Source organism: Pinus tabuliformis, chromosome 9 (genome assembly GCF_031772625.1).
Source record: "Pinus tabuliformis cultivar Carrire ecotype Pingquan chromosome 9, CPIR1, whole genome shotgun sequence".
Taxonomy (NCBI): Eukaryota; Viridiplantae; Streptophyta; class Pinopsida; order Pinales; family Pinaceae; genus Pinus; species Pinus tabuliformis.
In genome coordinates this window covers 2,023,121,841-2,023,133,777 of record NC_142307.1, presented here as the reverse complement: position 1 = coordinate 2,023,133,777, position 11,937 = coordinate 2,023,121,841, and the positions used below count along the sequence as shown (strand labels likewise).

At 34.2% G+C, this 11,937-nt stretch overlaps 1 protein-coding gene across 1 annotated transcript; it reads left to right on the top strand.

Moving 5' to 3' along the window:
* The first annotated feature begins 8,823 nt into the window (after positions 1 to 8,823).
* Positions 8,824 to 11,609, top strand: LOC149157196 (uncharacterized). Its single transcript, XM_089445624.1, has 4 exons — positions 8,824 to 9,586; positions 10,262 to 10,357; positions 10,500 to 10,567; positions 11,071 to 11,609. The coding sequence occupies exons 1-4, from the start codon at positions 8,960 to 8,962 to the stop codon at positions 11,198 to 11,200; spliced, it is 921 nt and encodes a 306-aa protein (XP_089301750.1). The 5' UTR covers positions 8,824 to 8,959; the 3' UTR covers positions 11,201 to 11,609.
* The last annotated feature ends 328 nt before the right edge of the window (positions 11,610 to 11,937 follow it).

Sequence of the window (11,937 nt, the reverse complement as noted above, 5' to 3'; positions counted from 1 at the left end):
GTTTCTTTACTATATTTTGTAAATTACAATCCGATGGTCACGATATGTAGTGATCCGATGGTTCATTCTCTCCTCGGTATTACCGACACTTGATCCGTGGCTTAACACCCGATTGGTCCATGATCTCTATTTAAAGAGCATGGAGGGTCATTTGTAGGGTAATCCATCTATGAGAGAAGCACATGTAAATTTTCATTCTTTTATTAATAAATTGCCTGAAGTGGCCGCGTTGGCTCAGGCCGTGGACTGTTTCCCTCTTTGAGGGTTTTAACCACGTCAAAATACTGGTGTACTGATCTGTGATCTATTTGTGAGTGGTGTCCTTTGGTATTTTGTCTGAGGAACTTACCCTGTAAATTCCTACATTTAAGACTGTCATGATTTGTTTTTACCTTGAAGTTTCTTCCCATTAGGTAAGGTCTCCATTTCTTTAGTGCATGTAGTATTGCCAACATTTCCTTCTCATAAATAGGTTTGTGTAAATATTTTCCTTTGATTAGACAACTTTCAAAATAAATGGGTCTTCGTTCTTACATTAAAATAGCACTAATACCATTTCTTGAGGCATCACACTCCACAACAAAGGTTTTTGTGAAGTTTGGCATAGCTAAGGCCGATGCTTGGCACATTTCCTCTTTAAGATGTTCAAAGGGCTTAGTTGCTTCTCGAGTCCAAGAAAATGCATCTTTATTCAGTAATGTTTTTATAGGTGCTGCTATTCTCCCATAATTCTTAACAAACTTGCGATAATACCCTGTCAACCTAAGAAATCCTCAAAGATGCTTTATGGTTGTGGGGATTTTCCATTCTTTAATGACTTTAATTCTTTTAGGGTCTACCTTAACACCCTCATGAAATACAATATGACCCAAATATTCCACTTTTTGTACTCCAAAGAAACATTTGGAGGTTTTATCATATAAATGTTTCTCCTCTAATAGCTTGAGCACCATGTCAACATGTTGAACATGATCCTTCCAAGACTTGTTGTAGATTAGTATATCATCAAAAAATACTAACACAAATTTTCTAAGGAAGGATTTGAAAATGGAATTCATCAAACCTTGAAATGTGGAAGGTGCATTAGTAAGGCCAAAATGAATGGCAAAAAATTCATAATGACACTCATGAGTTTTGAATGTTGTTTTCAGAATATCTTCAATATTCATTCTAATTTGATGATATCCTAAACGAATATCTAGTTTGGTGAAGTAAAGTGATCCATGTAATTCATCCAATAATTCATCAATGATCAGAATGGGAAATTCATGTTTAATAGTGAGCTTGTTTAGCTCCCTATAATTCACACAAATACACCATGATCCATCCTTCTTATGCACCAATATTACTAGAGCAGAGAAAGAAATTTGATTAGGTTGAATTATACCAGCCTCTAACAGTTTTGCAACCATACGTTCAATTTCACTCTTTTGGGCATAAGGATATCTGTAAGGTATGATGTTTGGAAGAACACTTCCTGGAATCAAATGAATAGCATGGTCATGATCATGAATAGGTGGGAGACCTTTGGAAGTATCAAATACCTTGGAATGATTTTCCAAGACTTTTTGGAGATCTGGAGAAATATATTATTTCGATGTTTGAACCTCTAGTGAGCATAATTGTGAAATTACGCCCCATTGTTATTTATTACTAAGCTTTGTCATGCCATTAGAGTTGATTATATTTCCTAATTTCCCTGTAATACCCCTTAATTCAAATTCCTTTCCTTCCCAAAAGAATTCAAGAAAAGTTCTTGAAAATTAAAAACTATTGTCCCCAAAGATTGTAGCCATTGGATTCCTAGTACAACATCAACACCACCCATTGGAATGGAAATAATTGGACTATTAAGTACATATTCCCCCATGGTTAGCTTGATATTATGGCACTTTCCAGAACAATTTATAGTTCCTCCATTTGCAACCATCACTTGACACTCTTGTGCTGGATATAGGAAGCAATTAAATTCCTTGGCTATCTTACAAAGAATAAAATTATGGGTACTACCTAAATCAATCAACACTGTTACTTTTTTCTTCTTGATATATCTTTCTATATTGAGAGTTTGAGGAGTGGTAATTTCTGCCAATGCATTACAAGATATGGTTAGATTTTCATTTCTTCTTTCTTTGTGGTTGGTTCTTGGTGTATATCCACCTCTATTGATGTTTCATGTTCTTTTTCTTCCTCCTCTTCACAATCTATGTAGAATAATTTATTCTCATCACACTTATGACCTTTAGTGTATTTGTTATCACAAATGTAACTAATCCCTTTTGCTATTTTTTCCTCCAATTGTTGTGGCTTCAATATTGTAGGTTGTGGAAGGCTAGGAGCAACAACAATTCCATCTTTGTAGTTGTGAGTGGTACAATTCCTTGTTTCCATAATTTTGATTTCAACTTTTCTTGCCACCTTGAATGCCTTCTCCAATGAATCAGGTTCCGAAAAGTGAACCTCATGTTAGATGTTATCCTTCAAAGTCCCTATGAAGACAACAATCCTATGCTCCTCTGGAATATCAGTTACCCTAATATTCAACTTTTGAAAGTCCTCAATGTGCTTCACCATTGAACTCTTTTTTTTGAGATGTATCAATTGGCTAAAGAAGGTGTTGCTCATTATATCCTCATAATGTGATATCATTTCCTCCACAAAAATTGACCAAGTGACAAGTGGTTTACGAGAACAAAGCCATCAATACCATACAAATTGATTGGGTTTTAAATATAAATATGCAATGCGTACCTTTTGTGTGTGTTGCACATCACGGAGATCAAAATATTCCTATATCTCTAGTATCCATGTTACCAGATCCTTTCCATCAAAATTCCTCATGTCTATATTTGGAATGTGATGGTTCTTAAACCCCACATTGGAGTCTCTAAAATCATAATTCATATTCCTTTTATCCTCATCATGATTTTCATGGATTACCTTGTCACCACTGGGAAGCCTTTCTTGTAACAACTTTTTCAACCCTCCCAACTTGAAATTCATCACATCCATGTCTACTTTAAAAACCTCCATGTTGCCTTTTATTTTTTCTTCTAAACCACCCATCTTAGATTCCAATTCATTTTTGGTTACTCTTTGCGAGAGAAAAAAAAATTGCACTTGGTCTTGTAATTTTGATATATCATGTTGCATTTCTTCATCTTCTTCATGTGTCATAGTAGAGATTTTTGGTTGCTTACTTGGTGTATCTATTTTTTTTTTTTTGAGTAATTTTATAATCAAATCTGATATCTATGCTTCACTATGCCCTTTGAATTACTTCAAACTATTTTTTCAAACAAAAGTTATGCAAAATTTTAAAAAATACACAGATTTTCCTTTCTTTTTAGGAGCTCGATATTGAAGTTGTTGTATCTTTGTAACTTCAGATCCCAAGGTCTGAATTGTTTTCATATGTTATCCCTTTGAGACTTCTTTCCAACCCCATAATTCAAACTGAGATGGGATTCTTCAGGAAATATTTATGCCCAATATCCCACGATGCCCTGATTATAGATTTGTTTAGTAGAGTGAACTTGTATGGAGTGAAACATGTCACGGTTTTGACTTTGATCCCTAAAAATGATAGAAGATAAACTACAACCCGTGCACTTTCATTCATTTTTTAAGAAATTTAAATCTGATTCTCAGAGAGAACGTTATGACAATTTTCCCTAGGTCACCTATTTGAGATCAAATTCTAGAGCCTTCAAAAACCCTAACTTCCTCGAATCATATCTCCCAACATATAGAGAACCGAGATCTAAAATTCATACCAGAAGTTCACCAATATTTTGGCTCCACGTCATTTCAATTTTAGCTTCTGAAGCCTCGTAGAAACAAAATTATAGTGAAAATTCCAATATGACCTCTTGAAGAAGAAAAAATATAGAATCCAAAGCTCTGATACCAAATGTTATGCAATCAGCTCACAAAAATATAGATCAATGGCTTAAAAATTATCCTCTTCAAGGGGGAAACCTCTTTTACATTACATAAATGAAAAATTCTTGGGTGACACAAATGATAAGACCTGCTTGGTATATATAGCAGTCTAAGGGGTCATAATATAATTAGAACCTACATAACAATAATAATGTAAGAGAACAATAATAAATATAGAGGGTTTCTATGGGGCACACCAATAACAACATGAGGGAAACATGGGCACAACAATAACAATAGAGGGCTATAATAACAATAACAATAAGGGGAATATACTAGAACTATAGGGACATAACATTAATATGCGTAATGTTAGAAAATATGTGTTTAGGATATGTAATAGCCTGGAGTGAATTAGTTGTAAGAAAGGAAACTGAGCTCAACCATCTAGAGTTCAAGGGCCTTAAATAAATGATATGTGTGTAAAATTACAACTTGCAAGTGCCTTTATCCTCTGCGAAAGTTGAGAAATTTAATACAAGTCTCAGAGTGGGTTAAGAGAATTTCAATATAGGAAACCTCCCATCCCAAGAATGAACGACTTTCATGGGTCACCAGGAAAAGATCTTGGATTTTTCCAGGCATAAAGCTCCATGGGAGAGGTAGATTTATTAAGGAATGAGGATGGGGTGGCCTAGAATCATAGCCTGTAATAGTCTTATTCTCTTTCTAGGTATTCCTCACTTGAATTTCTGGCTTGCTATTATGAAAGTGCATATAATTGATCCCTATCAAATATTTTGGTAGACTCCAGTATCATTTTCTATTGGGTCGTTCATATTTCAAAATTCCTTTTTAGAGAGTTTTTTGTTTTTGTTTTTTTGGGTAGAAATTAGAGCTATGATAGGGCTCTTATTGGTAATTGGAGAGGTATAAGAGTCTAGATAAGGAGGATGGAGGCTTATTCTGCAGTGGTCAAACTATTTTCTGGCTCTGAAATCAGGCTAGTGAAACCTATGGGAAATCCTTTCTTTGTGTTGGGGAGAAGTAGGCTGAAGGAGGTGGAGCATATAGGAGGGTAGAAAATTGAAATAATGAGAACTTATTATAGATGAGTGAAGAAGAAAAATCCTACTATGTGTGTTGATGGTCTAGGAAATGTATAGTTTCTTTGTGGTTGTCTCCTACGTAGACAGACATAGGGTCTCCATATTCGCAGTGTGAAAACAATTATGCAGAACATTGGATATCAGTCTATCCCAAGGGATTAGGGAGTCCTCACCATGTTGCAAGAGAGAGGCAAACCTATGAGAGGTGCAACCTAATATGAAGAAAGAGCCCACATGGAAACTCATGGCTTCATAACAAAGTTGTTGGTTTTGTAGCCAGGTACCACAAACAATTTCTTGTGCATGTGCAATAGGATTTTTCGAGATCGGAAAGGGAGGCCTCCTCACAAAGAACCTCCACTTTTGATGCAAAAAGTGAGAGCCCAATGGGAAAGTTAGATTCCAGGTATAGCGTAGACAAGGAGTGGAGGGAATGAGTAAATATAAACAATCAATATCTACTGGAAAATGAAATTTCTGCGAGGCTAAGAACTCCTGGACAATTAGGAAGAGAGGAGGGAATTACTACACATGTTGGATCACATGCATGGCCATATCATACACTATGATTGCACATTGGAGGCAATGAACTGACTACTGACACATATTGAAAAACACCTTGAGATTTGACCAGTAATCCCCAAGCCCTTGACAACCCCGCTGACAACCTCGACGAATCCTATCACTATGGATGATTCAAAATATGATCTAGTTCTCCGAGTTGATGATGGTTGTTTATGTTGAGTATGAAGTGCCTCCTTTTTGTGTTCATGGTGAGGACATGCTAGAACAATTTCTTTGTGTTTTTATGTTTAAGTTAAGTTATGTTAGATATTGTTGATCACTCATGGCCCTTTGAGATTAGAATGATTCATGAACTTTTTTATGTAACTTTTTGATTTTGTCGTAACACAATTCACCTTACACAAAAAGAAAGGCATAAAAAATATTATGAATATTCTAGAATATATTCCATGATTAAATCCTTACCATCTACCTAATAATTATGTTAATTAAATTAATTTTTTGAAAGAAGTATACCAAAAAAACAGAAATGTAATTAAATAATGATTCATATTCATAACTCTTTATTTCATAAATTATATTTAAATTTAATTAATAAACATGTAAAAACGTAATACATATATATATTAAAATTATCTTAAAAAAATAATAAATTATTTCATAATAATTATATATAAAATTATAATTATAATTTTAGTAAAATAAAAAATAAAAATATTTTTATTTTTATATAAATACACATAATATTATTAAGAACTAGCATATATCTATTTAAACTCTAGATTTATTAAGAGTCAACAAGAATTAATTTTTTTAAGAGGCAAACATTTTCTCAGTTTTGCATTCAAAAGGAGGTTTGCATTTTGAAAGATTTGATCCTTCAACACTTAGTAGATGCATAATTAAGATGGATCTATGATAGTTTATTATTTTAAATTAGTTGAGAGAGAGAAATTGTTTTAATTTGTGTGGCTAATGAAACATTTTATTTATGGCCATTAGTAATTTATTTTTTAACTCTTCATAAATATTTATAAAGTTGATATTGAAATATATTGCTTTATGGATATTCAAATATTTTACTTAAAACCCACATTGGATATTTTTAAAAAATAAAAATTACACATGTTTCGCATATTCAAAAATAAAAATATAAAAATTTACCCTCTGTTATTCTCCAACACACTTTTATGAATAAGTTTTAATTGTAAAATCTCCCTTCTACTCAACAAACCCTCATCACTCAATAAATTCCAATACAACCAATAACCCTCCTCACTTAATAAACCTTTATTAATAAAACTACAACAACTACTCAATAAACCCTGTGTCCACCTTACATATATTTATTACACGCTTTAACTACATACCTATGATACATATATTAATTACACTTTAACTACCTACATATATATTGATTACACGCTTCAGTTACCTACTCACACTAACATACAAACTAAACCCTATTTAAAAAAAATAATCACTAAAAATTAAATAATAACTTATCCCTTAACTAAGGGAGTAAATGAAACCGTAATAATGATCCGAAACTTAACTCTAATCTACTAACCATTCGTATGTGATGTATGACATGACTTCACACCTGCCCTTGCTATATACAACTGGAGAGTATGATTATACGTTCATATGATCTATGAACATTATCGTCATGTAAAAAAAAGCATCACAAACTATTTATATTGTTATATTTCAGTTACACATTATTATTCCTACAATTTTATGCTAAATTTTAAAAGTTAAATAGTTTTCTTACTATAAGCATATAACCATATTGTATTAATATATTGATAATTATTAAATCCATTTTTTATAATTAAATTATATATTATTTACTGAGTGTAAAGAGTATAAATAAACTTGAAGTATGTGTTAAATTTTTTTTATCTATTTAAAGGATAATTTTCCTTAAATATAAAGGAAAAAATTAATTATTTAAGATTTAGAAACATTTAACATGAATAAAAATCTACTCTCTTGAAAACACTAAGAAGTAATTTTAAATGATATGGTTTTTGATGAATAATAATAATGAATCTACCGACCTTCACGAATAACAACCATTATTTGACAACAAAACTATAATAACTTTTACCACTACGCAAAAGACACATAAATAACATTTCCCAAAAAAATAAAATATCATACCGCACACGGACACTTGATCTAAACAAAAAAACCATTTCGCATTTAACCTATTATTTATAAAACCATTTCGCATTTAACCTATTATTTATTATCCATTTCGCATTTAACCTATTATTTATAAAACCATTTCGCATTTAACCTATTATTTATTATTGTTGAAATACTATTATATAACAAAAGGGACAAAGATATAATTCGATCAACAAAATGTTTGACATGAGACGATATGGCCACCGATTACAATATAAAATTAATTTGCTTATAATCAACAACAACAAAATTAAGAATAAGTTTCTACACTACACAATTTTCACTCACTTTCACTTTCACTTTCACTTCATAATAAAATGACAAAGTTGATTTTACACTACACGTAAAGAAGTAAAAAATGATAAACATTTTTAAAATTCCAACTCTAATTGGAAATATGCTATTCCCTTGGTCATCATACAGTTGGTGAACCTCAACGGCCTTAACAACCCAACCTAACTTACATGTGAAACAACATGAATACTTCAATGCGAGACAATGACGTCATGGGTGACTAATAACGTGAAGGGAAAAGGAAAAAGGGTTCGGTGGATTAGCCAAGCGGCGCAAGTAAGTGTTCATGAAAAAGTTCAACGGCAGTTCAACTTCTCTGGTTGTCGTTTGGAGAGAACAAGGCAGGAAAGTTGGCGAGAACGAGACCAAAAAACAAAATTAGACGTGATCAGAGTTATAACCAAAGTTAGACGCTAACTGCATGTTTACCAATTTGGACTCTTCATGCATTCAAAGGCTATCTATAACCAAAAAAATAGCCATTGCGAAATATCTGTCCTGATCAGAAAACAGCCTCAAATTTGACTGTACTCATAAAGTAGATTGTTTTATATATAGAATACAGTACGGGTGGTTTAATGTTAAGAATATGCCTTTTTTATTATTAAAATATTTTCAATTAGAGTTTATAAGATAGGTAAGTAGAGTATGTACACTTACGTGTAATAAATAATCAAATATTTATATAAAGAATTTCTTATCGACCCATCAAGCAACTTGTACATCAACTTAAAGGATTCAATATAGGCCTGACTCCTTTTTAAATGAAAATTACAATATTTTATTATAGATTATTGAAGTTTATGAAAGCATCATCTGAATGCAAACGGATGACTTAGAGCTCTCCAGCTCAGACTTTCATATTCTTAATTGAGTTGTTGAGTATACGGCCCTATATAGCATCTATAGCCAGTTCACAAGTACGATATAGTGCTTTAGGGAATTTCGGTATGGCAGGCTATTGTTTCAGTTTCATATCATTCTGGAACAAAAGGTTACAGAAAGCCTTTGTTTCTGCAGGCCTGGAGTCCAAGCTCATCGATGTAGATGAGACCACAACCATACACTGCTGGGCTCCAAAGAAGTGTGATACCCAGAAGAAAAATGTGGTTCTCATACATGGGTTTGGGACCAATGCAATGTGGCAATGGTACCCTCAAATACAGCCTTTTGTCGATAGCTTCAATGTTTATGTTCCAGACCTGGTTTTCTTCGGAGATTCAACAACCAGGAGCTCTGAGAGATCAGAGATTTTTCAAGCAGAGTCTCTCATGAAAGTGTTGAAGAGATTGGGTGTGAGCAAATTCAGTGTTGTAGGGACCAGTTATGGTGGTTTTGTAGCGTACACTTTGGCTTATCTCTATCATGAGGCTGTGGATAAGGTGGTGATTGCAAGCTCAGCTGTCTATAAGCAGGTGGAAGACAACACACAGCTGCTTGAACGTGCAAATCTGCCCAAGATTTCAGATCTTCTGCTCCCACAGTCTCCTGCTAATTTGAGGATTTTGACGAGACTGTCCGTGTACAAACCCCCACTCACCATGGTTCCTAACTTTATCTTGAAGGACTTCATTCAAGTAAGTATATATAAATGTCCTTAAACTTCTTTGTTGTTGTTTTCTTAAAACTCACTTTGGGGATGAATGTGGCTATATGTACAGCGTACTTTCTACATAGTTCCATAATATTCGGAGTTCCCTTGATGGTGGAAATGTGCCTCTGGAATTTTGCCCTCTGCCCAGAACCTTAAAAATCCCCCTAAAATAAAAGGATCCATCGGACCATTTTGTTTCTCTGGATTCGGGCATAGCTTGCCGAAAATGGGGCGTTTTGGGTGCCCCTTATCGACAAGGCACAGACTAGTCTAATTTTCAACAGCTTAAACCAGCGAGGAAATAAGAATGCCTTGATTTTAAACTAGCATAAACCCCTGTAACTGGGGTTTAATATGCACCTTGACATTGTCAAGCTCAAGTTTGCATACTTCGTGTGAATTAGAGATATGCATCTTCAAGCTTCGCATCCTCGAGGTGTTGGTTTAGATGGGTTTGTGCTATATTCAATATACCACACATTGGAAGAGTTGATGGAACACCTCCATCCTAAACTGGACTGTAAAATGTACCTCATGTATTTGGGGGAGCAAGAAACACACCATTTACACAGTGATAATTAATTATGCATGCTGCTACATTGGTGCCTATTGATATGAAAGAATAATTTTTGGAGGGTTGATATAAATTGTGATGTAGATTCTGTATGTGGAAAATAGAGCAGAGAAAATAGAGTTGCTGGCAGGCCTCACCCTTGGCAGTGAAGGTGCTCCCTCTGTTCCAGTTATCAACAAGGTATTTACTAGAGCCTGTTTATATTTCTTCTTTTTAGTTTTACCCTCGAGAATCCTTTTCAGCTGCCGTACGTGATCTTGATGCCTTTATTTAAGGTAGAGTATCTCTTGTATTAAAAGAGAGATTTATTGGTGATTGACAGGATGTGTTGATTGTTTGGGGCGAACACGACCAGATTTTTCCCATGGACAAGGCCTTCCAACTCAAAAAGTGAGTGTTTTCGTTCCAATTATGTTTGAGCATATGTCTGTATTGTTAGATGTGTATGGTGAGCAAGGTAGGCTTGGTCTGCAGTCAAACTAGTTGCTGTGTTCTTCTCCATTACTTTGCATTTAGATGCCATTTACTCTCCAAAACAATTAAGTTGCATCATACACACCTATGATTTTGGAATTCTACGCCCTCATGACGCACCTAAACCTGAAACAGCAATTGAAGTTGCAACTAGACAAAATGCAGCTGATCAAGTTTATCTGCGAGACTGCCACAGACCTGCCAAGCCACGATGAGAACATGGGTGGCTAATAACCATGGAATTACACTTAAGCCCTGATCTTTGCCAGCAAAAATCAACTGAAAAAATAAAATCACTACCCCCCGGACCAAATTCTACTAGAGGATCTACTATTTTTACTCCTGCTCCTTGGTTAATAAAGTGACTTGTTATGGGCATGTTTGTAAATATCTCTAATGAATATGTGTTGGTTGTGCAGGCATCTCAGAGATCAAGCAGAGTTGGTGGTAATGAAAAATACCTCCCATATCCCTCACATTGAGAACCCACAGGAGTTCAATACAGTTGTGAAGAACTTCCTATTGCATCACAATTCTTCTATTTCTTGACCTACTTTTGTGCTCAAGTACTATAGCAATTCTCTATTATTCATAAGTTTCCACCTTTTATTGATTAATAATATTAAGATTGTGTCTATGTTTCCACAACGAGCTTCAACCTAAAACAATACTCTGGTGTACTAATAACTAGTAAGACGGAGCTAAAAATCCTCTTCGGCCATCTTATTATCTTTCAGCGCATTGTTTTTGGATGCAAGCTGTATTCACTTTGTTTTTGAACAGAGATTCAGATGTAAAGAACATAAGGTGATGTGTGAGGGACCTGCAATTTGGAGGCTTGACATCAAGAGCCAAAAGGGAAAGGTCAACAATCCCATCACCTTATTCGATGGACATTTCATGTGTTTGTTCCAATTTCATATCCAAAAGTAAAGATATAGGCATTAAGATCCACTCAAATCCTATGTGGAGTTTGTAGGTCTCCATCAAAATCAGATTCAAATGCACAAATTGTGATTTCTCAGTGAAGATTATACAATATATGTTTTATTTAGAGCCTTCCATGCCATTTAAAAGAGTCTGAAATTTGTATTCAAAATCTAATAACAGAGTGCAAGAGAATGAGATTCGTTAGTGCACCGGAGATTTGCCCAGTTTCCTTCGAGAAGATGGTGTGCAAAGATATTGGAGGAATAAGTGGATAGAACATGTCCCTGAATATTTAATTTATACATGCATTGGCTTCTTGTTTGCAAAATGATACACCAGACATGATTTTGCGATAC

Bases quoted from the DNA above. Each gene is read 5' to 3' on its own strand.
- LOC149157196 (XM_089445624.1), top strand. From the start codon at position 8,960: ATGGCAGGCTATTGTTTCAGTTTCATATCATTCTGGAACAAAAGGTTA. The intron at 9,587-10,261 runs GTAAGTATATAT...ATTGTGATGTAG, and splicing joins TCTTGAAGGACTTCATTCAA to ATTCTGTATGTGGAAAATAG. The intron at 10,358-10,499 runs GTATTTACTAGA...GGTGATTGACAG, and splicing joins CTGTTCCAGTTATCAACAAG to GATGTGTTGATTGTTTGGGG.